The 23673-nt window shown below is 49.8% G+C and overlaps 1 protein-coding gene across 6 annotated transcripts in view; it reads right to left on the reverse strand.

Annotated features, from left to right (window-relative positions):
• The window catches only part of LTBP2 (latent transforming growth factor beta binding protein 2), a 69967-nt gene that overhangs the window by 24923 nt on the left and 21371 nt on the right, over window positions 1-23673 (reverse strand). For all 6 annotated transcript variants that reach the window (XM_064658744.1, XM_064658743.1, XM_064658742.1 and 3 more), the window contains 6 exons: window positions 14031-14212; window positions 12602-12772; window positions 10834-11034; window positions 10208-10476; window positions 8541-8643; window positions 205-279 (listed from right to left, as the gene is read on the reverse strand). In XM_064658744.1, the coding sequence (XP_064514814.1) occupies window positions 205-279; window positions 8541-8643; window positions 10208-10476; window positions 10834-11034; window positions 12602-12772; window positions 14031-14212 (1001 nt within the window). The remainder of the gene's footprint in view (window positions 1-204; window positions 280-8540; window positions 8644-10207; window positions 10477-10833; window positions 11035-12601; window positions 12773-14030; window positions 14213-23673) is intronic.

Consider the following 23673-nt stretch of genomic DNA (forward strand, 5'->3'; position numbering starts at 1 on the left):
CTGACTGTGTTTATCAGCTGAGTCATGTAATCCAGTGATACCTGATTTTCTTTCACTCCTGACGAAAGGACAGAGATTTTTACAAGCCATGTTTTTGCAGATCTGTATCGGGGAGTTAGATAATTGTATTTTACTTGTGTAGATAATTACAACTCTGACAGGGGATGTGGGAAGGAGAGAGAGAGATGAAAGCAGCATCCTTACCTTGGCAGTGGCTCTGGTTCAGCCTCTTGTATCCCTGGGGACATTCCACCTGCCCATTCTCAATCACAGGGCGTGCTGGGAAGAAAAGCAAACAGTGTGGGACACTGGCAGTAGAGCCAGCCACCAGCATCCTCCCTTCTCTCTGCCCTCCTTGCAGAGGGGAAAAGTCCCCCCTAGGTCTGCCTCTGATGACTCCCAGGGCAGAGGGAAAGGTGGGAGCAGCCACATTTCTCATGTAGTGTCTTATGCTGCTTGACAATTGCCAACCTGTTGACCCAGAGGTGCTGCCTCTACTTTATATATACCACTGTCTCACTTCAGCTACTTCTAGGTCAGCCCGGATAGCCAGGTGGCACATGACAAGGAGGATCGGAGTGAAAGGAATGGCTGAGGTCATTGAGAAGCTGCTGAAATAATAGCTCACGGCCTGTTTATTATATTTCCCCCTTTTTCTGCTGCATGTGATTTCCTGCCCCAATCCCTCTTGTCAAAGAAAAATTCAAATTGCTGCTTAAAATAGTTTTGTGGGTTTCAAAATGGCCTATAACACACACAATTAAATCTCTCCAAAATTTTTAAAGGCAAGTAAAATGTGACCCATAAATTCCAAGGAAGTAAAATTTAGGCACTGTACTTTGGAGCAACAAAAAGGGAGTCCAGGAGTGGATGAGTTGGGAAGTGAGTAAGCATGGGGTGGGGTAGGAAGAAGGGTGCCTTGCCTAAGGTTGGGATTTTCCCAGGGTGGGGTTTCTTCTTAGTTTTCCAGATCTTACACTTGGGAACAAGATGTGCATGCAACTGGTAAGTAACTGTCCCTCTGTATTCCCACCACTCTTAATTCCTCCTGTCCAGCATCAGTAGCTCACTCCCTGGTGTCATACGTGGAAAGGCCTCCATGGCAACAGTCATACTGAGGGTCTGGCAGATTCCTAATGCATTGCAGCTTTCAAGAACCAGGGGCAAATTGAGACCATCCTTACAGCAGGAAATGGTTGGTAAGAGCCTGCAAAGTTTAAGTACACAAACAACACTCTGGGGGCAGAGAACAGGTATGTCCATAACTCTTTGTCCTCGACACTTGAACCTTATAAAGCAATTTAAAGCCATTCTAGGACAGTTCTTGAAAGGCAAAAGTTAGGAACCAGCCTCCTAGGATAAAGGAACTTAGGAAATAAAAGACGTGAGAACAAGCTATTACCAGCCCGTACCAGGAAGAAGAATAGAAAGCCTGGGTTCCTCAGGTATATTAAATAAAGCTACAAGGTTCTCTGTATGCAGATTGACCCTTAGTGACTGAACGAATGACAAAGACCAAAAAAAATCTATTTATCCCCTTTAACAGTTCAATCATGAACTGTAAGCTAACAAATATCTGGATGTTAGGGTCAAAGAAGCTACTGGCGATACTGGGAATCGCTGGGCACATTTCTAGCCTTCTGGGAAGGTAAAAGCAAACCTGTGGCTTATGGGCTCCAAGCCCAGCACCCTGGTGGGATTCCAGGTACCACAGCCTGTGGGCTTGAGGCTGCCGACAGGCATTAACTGTGCTTGGAAGCATCTGCCAACCTCAGCACAGTGTGATAACAGATGCTCAAATGAAGCAGCATTGTTATGTGTGAGCTCTCTGAGAGGAAGCCAAGCATGCTGGAGATCAAACAGTGATGACGTGTCAGAGCTGTGCTCCCTCTCTGAAAAGCCTTTGCGGAGAAACAGATACTGCAGCATCCCTCCACCAGATGCTGCCAGGAAGAGATCAAGGCAGAAAATGCCAGTGGTGGGTGGGTGAGTGTGCAGGTCTGTGCCACCTCAGCACTCATATGACTCCAGTTTGCAGAAACCTGCAACTTACTACTTCAGCAAATCACTTGTGAAGCTATGGACAAATGCCTTAACTTTGCAAAGAAACCCATGTTCCCTGCAAAGAATAACTGGAATGTAATGTGAGCAGATCTCTCTGTACCAAGGGGAACTAAGACATTTCTCAAGTAGTGGATGGAGGCTGCTCTCTTTCTGTCAGGACCTGGCCAAAGGGAAGACAGGGTGTGGCTACAGGAGGGTGTAAGCTATTAACTCTCAGCTCTGTACTTGGTTTCTTGAGTAGAGGACCATTTCCTTCCACAAGCTCTGATGTTACTGAACTACACTAGAGATGGCTAAAACTGCCTGAAAGACACAACCTAGGACACCTGAGTTTCCTGCAAAGGGGATCGACATCCAACCTTCTCTCATGCAATTGGCAGGAGTGACAGACTGACTTAGGAGGCTATTCCTCTGGAACCCAGCAAAGGGAAAAAGCTCATCTGATGATCAGAGAGGATAGAAATCTGTCAGCATTCAGAGATGGGGGTCCCAGCCTCCTGTATCTGTCTGTCTGTCTACACTCTCTCCAGGAATGGTTCTCCCAGAGCCTGAGGCTAGGGATGGAGCAGCTGAGCTGCATCTGTCAGGCTGAGGGACTTCAGGCTTGCTGAGGGCAGGGAGTCCTGGTTACTGATTGAAGGTCATTGATTGGTGATTGAAGGTGATTTCAGAGCCTTGCCTCTGGGGTACTTCAGCCCTGTGGGTGCTGTGCCAAAGCAATGTGCTCACCAGGTACTTGCACACAGGGACTGCCTCTCCATTCTCCTCATTGCTCCCTCCAGCTCTTCTACCACCCACTGATACTTTCTTCAAGCTCTGCAGGCACTGGGCATCCCTGTCAGGGCCAGGCTTGCACAAAGGAACGTGCATGCAACATGCTCACAAACTCAGGAAGGAGGTGAGTGCGAAGCATCTACAGCCCAGGACTTCCACCAGCACCTTTGTTCCTAGCTAGAAAAATACTCAAGCAGAGCATAATAAGAGGGAAACGAATGCATGGAAATTGAGTAGAGGGATTTTGTAGCCTAGTCGGATGACCTTTAAGCAGCTAGGCTAGTTTTGCATCATTTCCCAAGAGAAAAGGTTTTACCCCAGAGTCCAGGCTCCCCAAACAGTTTGAAGAAGCTCAGGGTGATGGTGCAGTGGAAAACTTCTACTAGTGGTGGTAACCACAACAGAGTGAAGTGAGCCAATGTTTGTAGGATGAGATAATACATTCATTAGTCCAGCCAATATCACTTTGTTAAAAGGGGAAGAGGCAAACCTGCAGTCAGATGAGAAGTGAGGAAATGCCCGGCTGCTGAAAGCTAGCCCATTTTTTTCAACTCTTTCCATCTATCATACTAAAGTCATTTGCAATACAAAACTAAGCCCTCTACTTCTACTCGTGGTCAGTAAAGATCTTCACAGTGAAAAAGATGCTTGAAGGGAAAAGATTCTGGTAATTCCTAATTGCCTTTCAATGTTTCAACAGAGAGATCCTCATTCTGCTCCCACAGTGGCTTCCAGCTGGGACAAGATACCTCTGTACCTAAAAACCCCCACTGTTGCAACAACGTGCTGCTGTATGCTGATACCACAATGCTACACATGAATGATGAGCAAAACAAGCACTGTGCAGAACAAGGCAGTCCTGAAAATGCTGTGCTTTCCCAGGTTAAGCATTGCTCTCTGTGGTATTGGCACAACCTTGCAGAAGTTTCAACTTCTTTTGCCACCTCCAGGCCTTCTTTACTGTCCTGGACAGACTCCCCGTGGTACATGGTAACAGTGGCAAAACCAACCCCCTCCATAGCCTCCTTCCCATATTTCCAGGGTTTTTTCCCTGTATCCTCCCCAGTCTGTTCACAGGAGCAGACCAAGGGGTTGATTTTCAAGGGACTTCCTGTGGCTGTTTCAATGCCTGCAGGCACAGCGCAGGGGAGCGTGCAGCTTGCAGAGCCACTCGGTATTTCTGATGATGACAGCTCCATGGTTAAGCTGCCACCCCTCTCACAGTGGGAGGTCCGTTTGGGGTGTGCTGCGGATGCCAAGCCAGACATTGCAAGATCCAACTTTCCAGTGAAATTCAAACTTTTCTCCAGGACAAAAAACTTGAAAAAACACGAGGAGTGGGAATAAAAACAAAACAATAGCCTTCAAAGACTTGTTTCTTAATGCAGTTAAAACCCATAAGCAGGAAGAGAGAAAGCAGTGCAGGAAGATCTGCACTGAACAACACCAGTGGGTGCACAGCCCAGCCCATGCTCAGACTGACTGTAGCTGGAAAAAGGGGGCCAGGGGCACTGAAAAATCAGGACCTGGAAGATACAGGTTTACTCCTGCACCCAGAAAGTCTCCCAAACCTGAAGAGAAAGGTGAGACCTGTAGCTTTGGGGCAGTACTGGAGGCAGTGTTCATCACTGGTTTGGGCTTCTCTTGCAGTGCTGCTGGTTGCCGAGGTGTATAGTCTCACAGTAAGGGAGGAGGTAGAAGAGCAGGACTGTGAACCCCTCTGGGCAGAACTCTCTGCTACTAGTTTCCTTTATCCCCATGTGCCTGAGAAGGGCCAAGCCTTCAGGGACACCAGTGTCCAAATCCACACCTGCCACAGGGTCTGTGTCGACCTGCAGCTCTCGTCTTGCTGGGTTTAGTTTCCATGGACCATCTCTTATCCTTGTTCCAACATATTCTTCTCCACAGACCACTGTATACCCCAAAATAATGCATGGTCTGGCAGGCAAGCAGGAGTAGCTCTGCCCAGCAGTGTGCCTGGTACTAGCCCCACATCCTGAGCTTGCTACAGGACAGGATTTTGCTTCAGTGCAGGTTTCTCACCAGCACTGCTTAAACACCCTGCTGGTCCCTGAGCTTCCTTCCAGCCACATCCAAGTGTCTCTACTTCAGCTGCTTCCTCAGCCTCCAATTCCCCTTTCCTACTATCACCCTTCTCCAAGTTTTACTTTACAGCTCCCATTTGCTCCTATCATTCTGTTCTAGCCTTTCAGTGTGTGCTCCACTGCTTCCTCCAAGAAATAAAGCCGTGTGAGGGTCATTGGATGTCTCCATCTGATTTATTCTATCTTGCAACACAACACATTTCATCCAGCCACCTCTAACCACAGCTGAAGGACTGCAGCCTCATGACAGCATGCAGGTGTCCTGCCACCCTCCAGGGCCTTGCCTCTGGCTCATCTCTTTCTTTCATGGGTCAGATGACAGCCTTTGCTCCAACAGCTCAAGGAGCAAGCTCTTGGTTCTCCCCCTTCTCCCAAGGCTGTCTCTGACATATCCTGGGAGTTCCTATCTTCATCTGTCACTTGCATGAGCAACAGCAACTCCCAGAGTCTTCTACTATAGCCTGCTTGAACATCCATCTCTGTACCCACTTCTCTAAAGAGACTGAACAGCATACACCCTCCCCAGCAGCAAACCACACAGCCTGAGCAGGGCCTAAGGAAATCTCTGAGAGTAAAGTAACACTCACTACAGAGACCGCTGGCCAGGTCAACCCTCAATTTTGAACTCAGCTTTTAACATGGTCCCATTAGGATGCAACAAAGCATTTGAGTGTCTTGGCTTTTCTGATGCTGAGCAAAACACAAAAAATAGTGAGGATTGGTCATGGTAAGTTTGCTCAGACAGAAGCCTGCCTCCTATTCTTCTTCTTCTCTGATATCTTTCCACACACAAACATGTACCAAACATGAAAGCTGCAGACGATGGAGACATCTGGACGAATCCAGACTCTACTAACAATCACTGTCTCGGGCAGACAGTCAATCCAAACAAGTTCCCCATTTGTCTAGCTCTTGCCTGGCTGCACTTCTGTACATTTGTAAGTGTTTACACTGAACTAGCTTCTGCCATTTCTGTCTCTAGTTGCTGTAATTAAATTCCCAGTGCTGTCAAGTCTGCTCTGGTGCACGCCTCCCCGGGACACACAAGAGCAAGGAGTTCTCTCTGAAGATCACAGTGCTAAGAAAGCTGGAAACATCCCCTGGACATGTTATCTCTGTGCACAAGACACTGAACTACAGCCCAGTGACTGAGTGAGCACAACACAGGTCAGCAAGACCAGAAGACAGAAGGAATGTGAGCATCGGATGTAGTCTACAGGCAGGAAGTATGTGGAGTGATGCCTTCATGCTGGCGTGGAACTGGAAGCCCCGGCAAACAAGGCACAAGGCAATGAGAGGTAACAGTGCTCAGTGGCTCTGTTAAAGAAGTAAGATCACTGGGAAAGGACTGTTTCCCTGACTCCGCTCTGGGGTCAGATATCTTGTGTGTGAAGACAGCATGCCAAAGAAAGGCATGCCATCCACCTGGGCTTCCCACTCCACAGCAGCCGGGCTCTCTTAGGCTGCCTCCATCAAGTGTCTGCCTTACAACTCCCTGCACTTGCATTGTGTGGACTCCTGCATGGGGGGCTGGTTATGGGGCAGTCAATCAGAGGTAGCTGAAGGAGGAAGATACTTGCACATGATTAAAACGGGATGAAAACGGCCCCTTTAACTAGCCTGAATTCCTAACAAAATCCAGCAAGAGCCATTAGGTCTCCAATGAGGAACTTTTATCACCCAAAGCCAGAGGGACTGAAAATGGGATATTCTTGGGGCAGAGGAATACAGAAGACCCACAGGGATACATTTTTCATACATCCATGAAATTAATCTGAAAAAAAAAGCCAGACAAGCATCTGTCCATTCAATGAAGATCAGCAGTGACAACTTGCCTTGAGTTTCAACTGCCTCTGGGACACAAGGCATGTGTTGAGCTGTGAAAGTGGGCCCTGCTGGTAGCTAGGAGCCATTTCTTAAGTGCATTTGCTCTACTGGCTGGCTGATTGCAAGGAGGACATGGGGGTATTTTGTGCCTGTTTTCACATTTTAGAAGCCCATGATTAGACACATTTTGAAACTTTAAGTCCAGCAGAGCAAATCACTGCTGCAGCTCTGACTTCTGAGTAATACCTTGCATCCTGGCATGGAGAAGGAGAAAGAAGGTACAGAGTTTTTGCAGCCACCTGCAGCCTAACTGAAGTACTAAGTGGCCCCTCTGCTTTCTAATGGTGAGATCACAGAGAGGGTGAGAAACAGGGACACTGCTGTGGGATGGGGAAGAGAAAGCCATGAGTGGGGGTGTGAAGTTCAAGGACAAAGAAGAGGGGGCTAAAGCCTATGTGGGGCATCTCCTTGTCTGTGCTGAACCTTCAAACCCCATGGTCACCCCCATACCACATGTGCCCAGGGCTCCTTTGGGGCTGGCACATGGGCGAGGGCAGGCAAGCAGTAGCATGGCCAAGGCCACAGCAGAGCCATGTAGCGCAAGAAGATGACACCAATCAGAGCTCCCCAGATCTGGACTGGGTTCCAGGATGCTGACAACCTCGTCTGTGATTGCAAGGAATTTGGCTTCAGCCAGCCCTCCCCTGGCTGAGGAGGAACTGAACTGAGAGAGGATAATGAGACACAAATTCAGCTCTTGGGAACATGTGTGTAAGTGAGCAGGACAACCTCTGGGCGAAGCTAGAAGTTGCCAATGCCACACTTGCTTGCACAAAACTTATCACCTTGGATACCTACACTCAGGAGTCAAAAGTCTCCCGAACCATGGGGTTTGTTTTCTTTAGTCCTTTGCTCCAGTGAATAGATGTGATTAGGCAGCTAGGCAGCAATGAAAGAGGGCAGCCAGGCAGGCAGGGGAGAGGTGAGCAGCTCCCTGTCCATGTTACACTGGACAAGTACGCCCTGTCCCACACCAGACCCAGTCAGCACTGGATGCTGTACCCACTGTGCCCACAGGGCTGTCTCCCCTCCATCCAGGAGTCCTTCTACACAGCCTTTCTCCCACAACATGGGATAGGGCCACAGTGCAAGAGCCTGTGCCAGTCATGAAGCACTCCAAGCAGAGCGGCTGAGGAATCCCCGTCTCATGCTGGATCAGTCCATCCAGCTCCCAAGTGCAGCAGAAACAGAGCTGGACGCCTGTGCCCCTGGAACGGACCCTGAGTGCACTCCTGCCAATTGTTTGATGTAGTGTTATTTCCAGAGTCCCTGCCAAGCCCGTGTCGGGCCCAGAGCAAGCCCGTAACTCTATAGGGCCAAGTCTGCAACCTCCTCCTCCAACCTAGAACTGCACCTCCTAAAATCACGGCTGCTTTTTTCATGTTTCTTCCTCTGAGTGGGGCTAGCACGGTGGGAACCATCAGCCACAGTGGGGTTTTGCAGGGGTGGTTTAGGTAGAAAGCACTGAGCCTGGGCTCAGCACCCAAACCAGAGCACTGCTCCTTTGCTGGTCTGGGGCAGCAGCCAGCATGGCTCTGCACTCACCAGGGACACGATGCCCATGCCCAAGGGCCTTGGGCCAAGGAGAGCCATGCAGGTGGGACCCGCAGCTCTGCTCCCTGCCTCTGCTGCAGGAGGCAGCAGGACCATTTTTGGTCATTGAGGATATGGGCTATCTCTCATGCTGTCCCGGCCAGCAGCAGTACTCACCTGGCCGGGGGGGACAGGCCAGGCACTGGTCTGCACCCCAAAAGAGCCCCACGCTACCGCAGCAGTCCTCCAGCTTGGTCAGCCCTGGCAGGGGGTTGGTGCACTGTGGAGAGAGGAGCAGATCAGGCTTCTGTGGGATGCAGAGGAAACATGCGCCTGTCCACTGCAGCCAGCTGGTGCAGTAGCAGCAGAGCTAGCGTGAGGGACAACTGTTTGGGGTCAGAGGCTGGCATGGCCCTCTCACTACAGCTCCCCACTGGGATACAGTGGGACCAAGGATGCAGATTAAGACAGTAAAAAGTTGTGCTGACAGGAACTCCTTTGACTGCACCCATCAGAGGGGAAGGTGACACCAAACAGAGCAGAGATGAACCAGAGATGGTATCACTCGAGGGATCAGCCCCGTGCCTGGTTGATTAGCCAGTGAAATGGGTGCACCACTTAAGCCTGGCAGGGAGCTCGCTGTCAGGCACTTTCCTCTGCTGAATGAGTTTCTTTTCCCCCGCCCTCGGCAAGGCCCTCTGGATTACAGGCTTCCCCATTAGAGCGGAGCCGCTGGGCCCACAAGCTGGAGCTGGCCCTCCTCCAGCCACACGTGGCCGCCTGCCCAGCACTCGCATACCGATCGGCTCGGCTGTGGCTGAGAGGGGAGAGGCAAGCGCTCCCCGCGGAACTCTTCACCCTCTCCCAGGCACGGCATCACCTCAGCTGGGTGCAGTGTGAGCTCAGCAAGAGTACCCCCTGCCGCCCCCAGAGCATCTCCCACAGCCTCTCTGGGCATTCACGAGCATCTCTGTGCATCATCGTCATCATCATCTGCTCCCATGGTCACAGAGCTGCTGTATCCCCACAGAGAGCAGGGCTTTTCCAGCCTCAGGGTCTGATATAATTTATTTTTGCACTAGAAAATGGCTTAAGAACACTTCTTGCTAGAAACTACTTGGATGGGAGTGACTGAAAGATGAGGTGGGAACTGGGAGCAGCCCCCCAGAAAAGGCTGGGGAGCAGTGGGGACAGTGCTGAGTCCCCAGCTGCCAGGCCTGGGGGGTCTCGCTGAGCACGAGCTGCTGTGGGGAAGCTCACAGGTGTTCCTGTGGGTGCCAAAAACCTCCAATGCTTTTCCAGTGACGCAAGAGAAACATATGTGGAAAGACAAAATAAGAAACTATGATGATTGTGGTACAGGGGTGAGAAAGTCCCTCACGTGCATTTGCTTCCCAAGCCCCGATCAAGCTGCCCAGGAAGGCGTCGTTCCATGGAAATCAGACTTCCATTTATCGTCTGAGAGGGAAAGGAATTTTCCTATGTTTTATACGTTTCCTACAATAATCACAGAGCATGGCAGTGAATGTTGCTATAAATAGGGCACTCTTTTCAAACCAGACTGTGTGTGAAAGTCATCAAGTCTGGGCTGTGCTGCCCCAGGGCACAGCCTGGTCAGGGCAAGGCAGTGAGGTCTCTCTGTTGGACCAAAGCAAAGAATTTTTTTCTTCCAAGTGCTAACACATTGCTGCCTCTGCCCACAGCACCTGCATGATGCCCATGCTGATGCCGAACAGCTTCACAGAATGAAGCCACCCCCCTGCCCCGTAAGCCAATGCTCCCACACCCCAGAACAACAAACATGTCACTACACACACTCCATCACTTGTCAGGTGATCTCTTACCTGCCCATGGAAAGCCTCCCGAAAGCACCTCCCCAGCAGCCCTGGCGCTCTCTGCTGCTGCTGGCTGCTCTCACCGGCAATGCTGTTGCCATTCCCATGGGCATAGGTGTACCAGGGCACGGTAGCCAGCTGAGGAACCAGGACTGCCTCCACGCTGTTATCCTCCGACACCTCTGCGTCACCACGCACCCTGGCCACCTGATGAATCTGCACAGTGGCTTCTGGAGGGTGGTTGATGTGGACATTCACCAGAGAAGGGTTCAGGGAAGCTGGAATATGAGTTTACACCTCACTTGTGACAATCTGGCAACAATTTGGCACCCAAAAAGCATCTTGTCATCAACAAAGTCACAAAGGAGGAGAGGCACACTGAGCCCACCAGGAAATCTAGAGGAACAATGCATCTAAGAGAAAATATTTCTCTGGCCCAAAAACAGGACAAACATACCAAAACCTACAAAAATCCTCAGCCCCCTTCAGAAACTAGAGGGACCTCTTTTCTAACAAACTGGCCTGAAACAGCAAGCATAAGGAGATAGTGGCCTCCTCAGGCCTGTTAATGAAGATCTGAGGAGCACACAAAGTAGGAGGAAAATGTGGAGTCTGGAGTCACTGGCCATGCTCACCCAGCTGGTTGGACAAGGGCAGGGTATAGGTGGAGTGCCTCATGGAGCTGCCAGCTGGGGTCTTTGGGGCTCTCCCTCCTTGCTTCTTTTCTAGAGAGGGAGCTGGCAGGTGGCAAAACTTCCCTGTGGAGTTGGAGGGGCACCAGCACTCATCCCGGCCCACGCAACGCCCTCCATTCAGGCAGGGGATCTGGCAGAAATCTGCAAGGCAAAGAGAGGTCTGCTTAGAGGAGGAACCGAGACACTGCCTCTTAGCCAAGGGCAGCTGTGGGACACCAGCAGCTGGACCTGGCCAGCACCAGCCCCATGGTGCCTAAGAACCAGGCCCAGCACTGTGTTGGGGTCAGCACCTGCAGCCTGAAGGCAGGCCCAGGTCCCTGCTGGGCAACACCATCTTCCCCAAGATCTGCTCACAACTGGAGTCACAGGTTGAAGAAGATGAGCCCTCCCTTGGGCTCTAGGGCCGCAGCCAGGCTGGGGCACCCATGCCCTGGGGAGTAGCCCCCCAAGGCCAAGGTGGTGTTACTAACACAGTGGGATCCTTTGGACTGGGTCAGGAGCTATGGCAGCCCTGTGTGGCCGAGTCAGCACATTTCCTTCACTTCTGCATTGCCCCCTCCCCACCTGGCAGGGTTTTTACTTCTAGCCCAGAAGGGAACTCAGCAGGATGGGAGAGGCAGAAGGAGAGAACAGGCAGAGAGCCACATCCTCAGAGCCTGTCTCACTGCCAGCCCTGGCCCTGCCAGCAGTTCAAGTGGGAGAAGTGTGGAGTGGGACTAAAGAATCAAGAGCAATTCATCTGCACAGGCTCAGAAAAAGCATCCACAGATGAAACCAAAATCACGTCCTTTCTGACCTCATCAGATGCTTGGACCAACCCAGAGCATCTCAGCATGAACTACACTCAAGCAAGGCATGGGATTCCCTGACAGACCATCCTGACTCATTTCAGTGTGAGATGAGACACTGCTGCTCCACATTCCTGGAAGGGCTTGTCAGCTGTTTCATCCTGTTTCAAGTTCATTTGCTCAAACCCAGCACCCAGTTTTGGGGAAGGAGACACATTTTTGGACTGGGAGTTAGGCAGAAATTCCTGTGAACACCATTATCCATCAGTGCCCACAACAGCCAGACTTTACATTCTCTCAGTGTTAAAAGAATTCTGAGTGATACAGAGGCACTCAGAGGACAAGTCTCAACAGGTCCAGCACATTGCTCCCACCAACTGGCTCCAAGACAATGTGACCAACCCACAGCTGGATATCCCAGTGACTTGATGAGCAATCCCAGCAGCTCTGAAAGGCGAGCAGAGGTTTCAGCAACCCTGTTTATAAGAACAGTTTGCAACCTGCAGCCAGCTCTCCTGGCTGCCACGTGAGTTAAGGAGAGAACAGGAGGAAATTAGGTGATGAAAGTCAGCCCCAAGACTGGATGCCAACTAAAGCAGTGAGCTGGCTCTGAGAAGAAGGGGGTGGCGAGGCTTGGCTGCAGGCCTGACTCAAACACATGCGTCCCCTCTAGCCGGAGTGGGATGGAAACAGCAGTTGTTTGCCCACAAAAGAGAGCAAAGAGGCAAAGTCTGTCTTCCTCCCCCAGAGATGGAGTAAGCCCTAAAGAACCCAGAAAACATCTTCCAAGGCACTGAGAGAGGTCATCTCCTCTCAGCCCTACAGCAGCCCAAGCGCTTCATCTGCAGAGTCAGGAAAGGCAGGAAGAAGAGAGTGGGGGAGCAGGCAAGAAAGTGGGCTGGGGTCCTTGGGGTGCTCACAGATGCGGAAGCCGGATTTGGGATCGTGGTCATGCCCCCCTTGGCTATAGAGAGTGGTGGTGTCTCCTTTCTCGCAGCTATTGTAGCAGCGCCCACTCCGGCATGTCTGTTTGCAGATGGTGGGTGTGAAGATGATTTTTATCTTCCTAATCTTCTCTGTCAGGTTGGCCCCTATGAAAGAAAAGAGTAGTGCTGAGTGGAAACAACATCTCCAGGCTGGGGGGGCGGTAATTCACAGCTTAAGCTCCAAAGTATTTCCATAGCAAAGAGTGGTCTATGTCTCTGCCCAGGGTGGTATTTCTCCTTGTCCCTTGCTCACTCCAGCCTGTTCTCTGTTCTACCACCTGTAAGAGTTTGTCAACACATGAAAAATAGCAAGCACCATGCTCTGCCTGCCAGGCTGGAGTGGCATAACTCCCTGTGAAGGGACACACATGCACTAACTTCAGTATAAAGGGTGTTCTGCTTTCAAGAATATTCCTTCTCCAGCCACATAGTAGCTGGGAGACTGGCTGCTCTTAAATCACTGGAAGGCTTCCCACAGGAACACACTGGTATTCATAAAAGAGAGCATCATGGCTTGAGAAAACTGATGTCTTCCTACAAGTGTTCCCTGACCTCCTGCAGTTATCTGTGATCCCCTTCTGGTCCCTCACCATCCTTAGATACAGGGGGAAGTCACACTCAGAGCTCTTGGGGGCTTGTGAAAAATGGACAACAGGCAGAACTATTGTGTAACCAGCTGGCTTCACACCAGATCCTTCTATTCCACCCCACCAAGAGAGTCATGTGCTCCCCTTGCTCTGCTCAACACCCACTCTCCCTGTTTCAATCTCCACTTTCAGATTACAGTTTCAGCCAGGCTCATGGCCCTATTTACAGGGGCTGAGGTGCCACATGGTGCCTCCTTGGGGAATCACAGGTTCAGGGGGAGCCAAGCTGCAGAAAACAACTTGCATCTGTCCTAGCTGGGGAGGTGCTGAGGCCCATCAACTGCACGTCTCAGCAGCCTGGCCTGATCCCTGCTCATGTCAGAAGGCACCAAGGGGGCAGCCAAAGGAAGAACCAGATATTGGTTGCACAATCTGACCTTGAGGGCTGCTCAGACTGAGGAGGAAGCTGGGAGACACCATTCCTACAGACTGAGGCCATCCCTCTTCAGGTTTAACACCTCTGGGAGGCAACTGTCACATCCCATGGCTCTTCTCTCATGCCATCAGCGTTTTGCTCCACTGATTTGCCCACCTTCAGTAGGGCCCCTTTCTTCGCCAAGCCCAGTAGTGCCTATGCTGACCTTCCCTTTCCATCCCACTCAGCAGCACAGTCCTGGGAGTCCAGGGTTTCTTGAGGATCCCCAGTCAAAGTGTTCCCGTTTCCCATGACACCCCAACAAGAAGTCCCAAAAGAGTGACAGCCCTGGAGGCCTTACCCTTTGCAGACAAGGTGTGCTCCTGGGAAGCTGCATGTGGCCCAGAGCTGCTCTGCTCATGGCCATTCCCGTTGGGGAGTGCATTAGAGGTGAGCTGGCCATTGCTGGCTGGGTAGCGCCGGACAGTCCTTGATAACCCTGTGTGCTGGGGGGAGACAGGAGAGCCAATTCTGCTCTGAGTCCTGTGGAAGAGAAAAAAATGAACCAATATTCCTCACAAGTAACTGTGCTGACCCACAGTGCCTGTTCACCAGTGTACCCTGCAGCAACCTTCACTGCTGAGCTGCCTGAGCCACCACCCGGACACAGAGCTCTGTCCACCTGTGCAGGATCCCACTCCTAACCTGCTTTCATCATCACCATGGCACCATTTCACTCTAGGGACCATGGCCCATGCCCTGAGCCTGGTAGGGCACAGTATTCACCAAGATGCCCTGTCTGTACCAGCACATCAGGCCGTTCCACCACAGGAATGCCCCAGCTGCCTTGAAGAACCTCTGCCTGCTCATCATGCTCAAAGGCTGCTCCTTGCCCCACCATACCCCTCCCCCAGCAAACACAAGCATCTCCAAATACACTTGTTTTTATGGTGGGAGCTTTCTCAGGACCTGCTGTTCTAGCCCCAAAGAAGCACTAAAAAAAACAGTGAGGCAGTCAGAAGAGAGACCAGACCAAGCACATAAACAAAACTTGGCCCATGAGAGTCACAAACAAGACGGAATAACCAAGAACTTAAGTCTGTAAGTGCAGTTACAACTTTCTGCACTAACTGCATTTATGGCTTTTGGTGTTCTCTGGGGGCTAAGCATGGAAAAGCCACCCAGCTCACAAGGTTACACTTCATACTCTTTTATAAAGCCATTCAGACCACTAGGTAGAGTTCTTCTCATTAAACCAGCAAAGCAGTACATCTTGCTCTACTGCACTTGCTTCCATTCCCTTTAACTGACTGGCAGCACCAAGCCTCCAAGAGGGTGCTCTGCTTCCCAACAAATGTCTCTCTCAGTCTCACCTGCCCCACCTGCAAAGAAAAAGGCTTTGTACAACTGGGAGCCAAAATAGGTTGGCTGCCCATGTGCCCCTTAGGCTCCTTTGAAAGTCCCAGCCTTGGATGCCTCTGCAGTTGAACTTAAGCACTGACAGCTCTTCTGCTGTCCAACACCTCCATCTATGACTGAATGGCTGGGGCAAAGAGACCAGCACTCTCCCACTGAAGTGTCCAAAGAAATCTATACCATTCTATGGTTTTTACCATCTTCCCTGTCACAGTCAGCACAGGGGGTGTGTTACAGTGTCTACAGGAAACATAAACTTCTAAACCCAACAGGACTGGATGATCCAGTGAGAGGTGGCTCTGCCTCACTGACATTCCTTAGATAGCTTGGAATAAGATCTGGGGAGATGGAAAGGGAGCTCATGCTGTGCTGGTATTCAAACAGGTCAAGAGCAACACAGCCAGCGAGCCCAAAATCTGCCCTGAACAATGGAAAAGATGACATACAGGTCGATCAACTGGGAACTAAAGGAAAGGAATACAGAAGTGAAGTGAAGAGAATCTATGAAGAATATGAAGAACCACTCTTGACAAAGGAGTTAATTTTCATAATTTGATAGAATTACACACATGCACATCAACAAGCTCAGTCTATGCTATTCCGATAAAAAAATGAACAGGGCAGTACAATGTCAATCAGGCACATGCAAAATGAATAACAAACTGGCAATGTGACAGAACACAAGAAATAGTTGTCACTGGGGAAGGAATTAGATGGGTTCCAGGGTGATCAGTATGAGGCCTGGCATGATTCAAGAATTTCATCTGGAAATAAATATTTTTATTTCGAAATAAACATATGATCGACATTGATAATGTGTGCTGCTGACACAAAAATTTGCAATGTGGTGTATCATGATGAGAACAGAGCAATCACACAGAACAGTTTGGATCTCTGTGGAGGGCAAATCCTTTCAATCAACATGGGATTTTAATAGAGCCAAATGCAGGATTACACTTCTAGGAAGAAGGAATGCAGGCAGCAGCTGCAGATAGTCAGAGATGATCCTGGAAAACAGAAATTCTGAAAAGATTTCGGGGGCAATGACAAGCAATCAAATATGAACTGTCAGTTCAATGCCCTGACATCAGGACAGTGAAACATGCAGGAACTAGGAGGTATTTTTCCCTCCCTACACATCCTCATGACAGTTGGATGTAAATATGCTGCAATATCATCTAGCTCTGATGCAAAGTATGTCACATCTTCTAAGGGATGTCAAAAAATTGGAGAGGATACAGGAAAAAGAATGACAAAAATAATTAGAGGGCTAGTGAGAATGCCTTTCTGTAAGACACATAAAGTATTCAATCTCTTCAATTTAGGAAAAAGAAGATTAAGAGGTGCTCTGACTACAGGACACAGGTTTCTCCACAGGAACAAAACACCAGGTGTAAAGAGTCATGTAATTCAACCAAGAAAGGCAAACCATGAAACAACATCTGCAAACTGAAGCCAAATGATTCTGTACTAGAAATCATACCCACATGCAGCAGTATAGCTATTTTCCTTCTGCAAAAACCTCAGTATTGGATTCCCCAACTCCTGATACCATTGCTTCAGGAGAGGAAAGTGTACTGACAAAAATATTGTCTTGTTAAAATCAAGATCTAAACTTGATGAGGACAGCAAGGAGTGTTTGTTTTTCAATAATCAGCAGGGCTAGCCAGAATAATTGAAGTGAACCTTATTTCAGTTCTACCTCAGTCCCTTTCAGAAACTCTCCTGAGATTCTGCAGAGTACCACCTATCCCTGATGGCCCAGGCATGACCTGCCCACACATTTCTGAGCTATTAATTCAGCCCTGCAGCCAGCAAATTAACTTCTGGTGCCTGCTACCTACTGCTTTGTCACCTGGTGTGTTACTGCTAGTTTTGTTAGTGACAAAGAAAAAGACATATGGAACTCTAAGGACACTAGGTGAGAGCTACCAAGCCTTGGAAGCTCAGGCACATTTATTCTCTGATCTCTAGTGAGAGATCCCAAGCATAGTCCTATGGGTGAACATGGCTGGGGTTCCAAGGTCTTTTACTGCATAGACGGGGAAGCACCCAAGGAAAATAAGTGAGTTCCCCAGCCCAACAACACTGACTGTCTTAGTGCTGGTCATTTGAGGGCAACTTCAGCCCAGAGTTCTGAAGAGTCACTGGGTGAAGGTGACTGGTGACATAACACCATATCGGCTCTTCTGCTTGAAAACCCTCAGATCATTTTGACCCTTGATGAAGGGAGCATGCTATGTGCAAGTAGCAGGGCTTGACTGGGCTCTACCCAATGCCTGCCTGAAGTAATTCCACTCTTTGGTTTTAGGAACATCTCTTTTTATTCCCAGGATTTTGTAACAAAACCCACAAAAAAAAAAGAAGGGCTTTAAATAAAATAATCATTAGCATTTCAGTTCCAAAGAACAAGGGATTATATGAGCTTACTGCAAGAGGCAGTGCCAACTTTACAAAGGAAAAATGGAGTAGGAACATTACTCCATGGTTTGCAACACTTGAGGAAAAGCCATCCTACCAAGATCCTGTTGGCAAAGCATTCCAGAGTGAGTCGCAGCAGGGGAGTGGGGAGGAAGTCAGATTTGCTTTGAATAGTTTGTTTATTTGGTTCTATTTTAAGCATATGAGCCCTGGGATTTGTGGACTGAGTTGAGTAACACCATTCTACCCTGGGCAATAGAAATCAATGGCAAAAGGCATCTTTCCATCTCAATTTGTCAGTCCCAATCCATTCCCAAATCATGCCGAGCAGCTGGCTCATGGTCAGGGAATACAAAACAGAGCTTCTCCCCTCCAAACCTTCAGAGGCAGTCCATGCTGGGCAGACAGGGACAGGCTTGCTTGAAGTGTCTTGGGAAACGAATCTGAGCTCACTACATCAGTACTGATCTGGTCAGAAGCCATTAGCAACCCTTACCCATTTGGAGGATCTTAATACACATATGGCTGGAGCTTGGCCAGTTCCCAGGGATCTACATTGCCACAGGTTCTCTTGTTGGTGTGGCTGTCCTAGGGGTAAGAGTGAGGATGGCAAAGAGATGGTGTGGCTCCAAATCAGCAGAATGTGGAGTTTGTTTTACCATTCTGCATGCCTCCACCTGCTCAAGAAGAAGCACTGAAGAGGCAGAGGAGGTTGACATTTCAAGCACTATATTCCAGGACACTTAAAATCCCAGGGCTTCATATTCATTAAGTCTTACAGCCTCCCTCAACATGGTATTACTTCCACTCTTCCAGACAGGCACATGGCCAGCACAGATCTCTGCAAAGAGGCAGTGGTCTCTTCCTTTATAGACAACCACCTGCCAAGCAGCTGGTTTCCCTGCTTTTCATCCGTCAGAGCTGCTGACAACTTTCTCTGTGTCAGGCGCAGCCTGTGGGGTAAAAACAGCATGCAACCTCCTAGGACTCTCTCCTTCTCCTTCTGGGCTGTCCTAGAGTGCCTGCCTTTGCAGAGTTCAGGTAACAGCAGCAGTGGTCCAGGGGAACACATAGGTAAAGGAGGGAAGGCAGAAGGAGCAGCATGCTCCTTCCAGAAGCATGGATGTGTGTGCTCCTGCTGATCTCCATCACCTGAAAGGTCACTGGCTGAGATCTCAGTCACCTTCACGTGGAAATACCTGTAAGTATTAGGTGATAACTGAAATTAAAAGACACTTGGGATGGGAGGGAGCTGTGCAGACAGACTGACCCACATTTGCAACAGTTCAAAACTACCCAAAGAGCACTTGTAGCTGCCCTCTTCTGAAGTGCAGGTTAAGGACCTAGACTCCCCATAGGCCCCTGAGGACACATGCTAGAAGTCAGAACAACTAGGGGAGATCTGGTCCCTTACATTCTAGTGCTACATAACCCTGCAGGATCCAAATGATACCTATATGACATCCAGCAAGGGATCCACACCTCTGCTATAGCACCTTTGTATGTAAACATTTTATTTTCAATAGGTTTTGGTCACAGCAGGGTAGAGAAGGTATTTGTATTCCCTGGATGTCGTTCTCTCCTGCCAGTCCCATATGAACCTGCAAGGTGCCTGTCCCCTGACTAGAGGAAGTGAATGGTATCCTGTCACTGCACTGAGGACTGAGCTGGCAGATTCCCAACAACCATACAGATGGATATGAGGACTCTTATTTTCTGAATCAACCACATTTTTTTTTAAAGCCTACAATTTCAAGACTAGGTACACAGAATCACAATAACCAAGTCTAAATCACTGAGACTAAGCTATCTAGAAAACAATACTGTTTTTCTAACCCACTGTATATAGAAAGTGTTTTCAAATCTCCGATCACTTTAGATAATCGTGATTCTCTGGGTAAGCAAAAGCTAGAGGGAATCCAGGTGGGGCAGATCACTCTCTTAGAGACTTAATGCCAGGCCTCCTCCTTGGGGTTGGAGGCAAAGGTGGCAAACTCTTCAAAGCACTTCCCACTCCCCAGCAGCAACACCTCAGTCTTCCTGGATTTAGCTTCTATCGGCCACTCTTCATCCAACTGTTGACTTTGGCTAGATTGCTAGTGAGCTGGGAAATGGTGTTTCTTCTATTTGTGTAAAGGAAATGCAGAGCCAAGTACCACAAGAGTGTTACTGGTTTGTCATCCAACCTGCCTCACCCTCTCCCCAGCCATGACTACAGCAGGGTGGATGGCCTGAGGCACTGTGGAGAGAGTGAATCGTGGGCAGTGCAGTCAGCAGGGAGGGGTGCTAACCCCAGGCAAGGCAAGGGCTGGACAGATGAGGGTTGGAAAGTCACTCTTCCAGCTGGAACAAATCTGCACCATGCTGAGCATCAGGGAGAGATGACAGAGGTCACAGAGACCTAAGGAGCAATTCTCAGGAGGGCAACAACAGAGTAGGACAGCACTGGCCAAAACAAAGCTGAAGATAAGCAGCCCTCACAGAAGAATCCATCTTTCAAAGGTCCAGAAACCCCCATCCCAGGGCCCAAGTCCAACAAGCTCCATCTCTCCAAATACAACCAGCCTGCTGCTTGGGATGCAACTGCTGCCTCCAGGCACCTGGAGAGGCCACAGGCTGCCCGTGGAGCTGGGAGCAGAGTCCCACGGAGGGGAGCCACTGAAGCAATGTCAAGTCCACCCCAGCTCCTCCAGCCCGCAGCCTGTGTGTGCATCTCCAAGATGAGAGGCTTCAGCCAGATCAGGGGCTGAGTCATGCTCAGCCCCTGATAACCTCCCAGGACAACAGGCAGGTTCTCCTCTGGATTTTAAACACCGAACAATGTACTTGGTGTCTGTCTTGTCCATCCGCCTGTCCCTTTGGCAAAACATCCTCCCTGCTTGGGGCCACAGGGACCAAAACCAGTGATTCACTTCTCCCTTTGTAATGCTCGGCAGTTGCTGATTTTCCACTAAAGCATCACAGAAGAATGGGCAGCCTTAACACCAGTGTCTGTGTCTACAGGGGGAGAGAGAAGCAGCCAGCCTTGGAAAGCAGCAAATTGACTGCAAACCAGAAACTTCCCCTTTCTTGGACTCCAAACAGGTTCCTCAGCAGGCAGACAGGATTCATGGCTCAGTCTGCAGGCCCCCAAGCACAGGAGAGGCATTGCTTAGAGAGCACTCAAGTTTATTATCAATTAGCTCACAAACATGCTGACAAGGAAGACAGCTCTGCTAGAACTAGGGAAGGAGAGGGAAAACCACACCATACAAGGCACCTGACTTCAAGCCCACCCACATCATGTCCATAAATCATGGCTCAGTTTATTATCTCCAGGAACAGCAGAAATACCTCTGAAACCTGCCTGTGGCTGTCTTCAGCTCTAGTACCCCCCATTCAAATGAAGGAGACATTGAAGTCCCTGTTCCTCAGGGTTTGCTGGAAGGCAAACAGGAGAAGCAGTTACCAGCCTCCCCCAGACAGAAGACTTTCCTGGCAGAGTCAAGCAGAACCTGTGCACCATGAAGGCCACAGGAATGACCACCCAGTACCTTTGTGTTGGATTCACAGACACCTGTAGCCAGATCTCATGTCAGTTGGGACACCAGACACAGGCATCTAGACCACTACAGAGACATAAAGGCACAAGTCATCCAAATCCTCCCTCTGCTGTGAAACCTCTAGAGCTTCTGTAGGCAGAGGTGCCACTGACAACACCCTTTTCCTTGGGCACAAACAGCACTGCCAAAGTGGGTCTGCATGGCCAGGAACATGTCAGACTCCCTCCCTCACATGATACTCAATGCTGGTGGTACAAGCCAAGAGCCATGTCAGTCCACCATCCAGGTGCCATCCCTATCCCTCACCATGGCTAGTAAGAAGCTGTCACAGAGCCCACATGGCTCTCATTTTGGGCTCTCTCTCATGCCATCTTGCAGTGGTAACTCCAGCTCCTTGCTCCACTTGACATATACACCAGTGGCTGGCCAAGATTTCTCTGGATCTCTCACTACAAACCATAGCAAGAGATGTACAAGTCCATGGGACAGTAAAGTCCCCAGCTGTCTGCCCCATGCCAACAAGCTCAGACTTCACTACCATCACCCTGGCATCTTCCTTCTTCTGGCCCCCAAAACAGTGCTAGTGATGCAGGGCAATCCTTGCTGGCTCCCAGCCCATCATGTAGCGTGCGAAAACAAAGAGGGAGAAAGAGATGGGCTGTGAACTCTATTTTTATCTGCTCAGGAGTTGCTGGACACCACATACAAAAGTGAACTCGTCTAAGTACACAGAGAGCTAATAGGTTCTTTTTAACCAGCCTCTGGGGATCTAACTTACTCCTTAGCCAAAGTGGCTGCTCGCATGCCTCTGCAGAGCTCTCAGCTGACATTAAATGCCCTTCCCTTGTCACACATGCCACACATGCCACCTGCCACCCTGTGAGTGTTCTTCTTTGCTCTCGCATATTAAGCAGTGAGCAACTGACTCCCTGGAAGAAGTCCAGCTCTCCAAGCACGGAAACAGCACCTGCCTAGTCCAGTGAGGCTGCAGAAACATGCCCTGCACAAGGGCACAGCACCAGGTGGTCACCAGGAGCTGCAGATTGCACCCAAGGTTGGATACATCAGACCTTAGTGCTGACCCATAAAATGGTCAGAACCATGATTTCCAAATGCCAAATGTGATAAAGAGCTGTATGCAATCTGCTTGTCTCCAGAGCTGAAGTGCAAGCCAGTGACTCTCAGAAAAATCAAAATGCAGCCTGCAATCACTCTGAGCTTCAAATGGAGCCACCAGAGGAACCAGGCCAGGCTTCTTGATTACAAATGCCACATACGGGCCAAACCTTGCACACTCCATAGACTAAAACAGGAATTTAGAGGATAAGGTAGACCAGGCAAGCTACCACTTCTCTGGCAGAACTGCCCAGGCTGGCCTACTGTGCTGAGCTGCAAACTCCTTTGGGCTGAAACAATGAGAAAGCTGCCACAGTTGGCTCCCCTGCTGCATCTAGGAGCTGGTGTTCAGCAGCACAATCAACAGGCACAGCACTGCTCCCAAATGTAGTTGCACAGCCACTCTCATGCCTTAGTGAGAAGACACACATCCAGAAGTATCCTAACAGCTGCCCTCACATGCAGGTCTCCATCAGTGCCACCATCTCACTGCAGACATCATCCCATAGCCACAGCTTTTGCACCATCACAAAACCAGGCATAAGCTGCTGGCACAGCTGGAGAGCTGGTTTGTCCATCATGCAACGTGACCACCCCACTGAGGTTTAAATCGCTTTCACCAACCACACCAATGCCTCCTCTGCCCCTCTCCTGTTCCCCATGTTCCTCAGTACAGGGTTCTATTTGGCAGGGGAAGGACCTGTATTTAGGGCAGTGACATGCAAGAGGAGAGGACAACATATCAACCTGTCCTTGTGCCCAGAAGCACACCAAGATCTCCATCTGAAAGGGCCCTCTGTTTCCATAAGACACAACAACTGCAATCTGAGGGCCTGGCTGCTATCTAATGAAACCTGCTGCAGGGGCATCAGCCAGAGAAAAAGCTCATCACTGGCTGCAGGGAGATCACTCATCTCCCTCGTAACATAGCACAAACACAAGCACTTTTGAGTTTCATTAACATCTTGTTGCCTAGTGACACCCACCCTTCCACCAGGCTGCCAGCTTCAAAGCCCTGAAAAAACACTTTAGCCTATTCATCCTCACATGCACCCCAGGAGTGGGGGGAGTCAGCTGCCTGCCCCCCACTTTACACAGGACATGAAGAGGGCAGGCAAAGCCTCTCTCATCCCAGGCGTGCAAGTGAGGTGAAGAGCTTGCAGCTGCATGCACACAGACACACACACACACACCGGGCATGAGAACAACAGGGTGGAGAAGAGATGGGTGTAGTGCTCTCATCTGAAGAAGTGAAGAAGATCTAAGATATATTTTAAGCCCTAATAATGGTTGAACACCCAGCAGGACGCCCTGGCCTTTGGATTTATTAGCTCAATGTGGTTAGGTCTCCTCACATCTCTCCATCCCTAGCCATACACAGGATTCCCTCACCTGCAGCACTCAATCCATGAGAGCTGTGTTGGGATGTAACCTCTGCTGACCACTCTTGAAGTCTCAGCCCTGCCGACGACTGGAGAATGAGCATCTCAGTGAGTTTTAGTCTGTGCT

This window comes from Pseudopipra pipra, chromosome 6, assembly GCF_036250125.1.
Source record: "Pseudopipra pipra isolate bDixPip1 chromosome 6, bDixPip1.hap1, whole genome shotgun sequence".
Classification (NCBI taxonomy): Eukaryota; Metazoa; Chordata; class Aves; order Passeriformes; family Pipridae; genus Pseudopipra; species Pseudopipra pipra.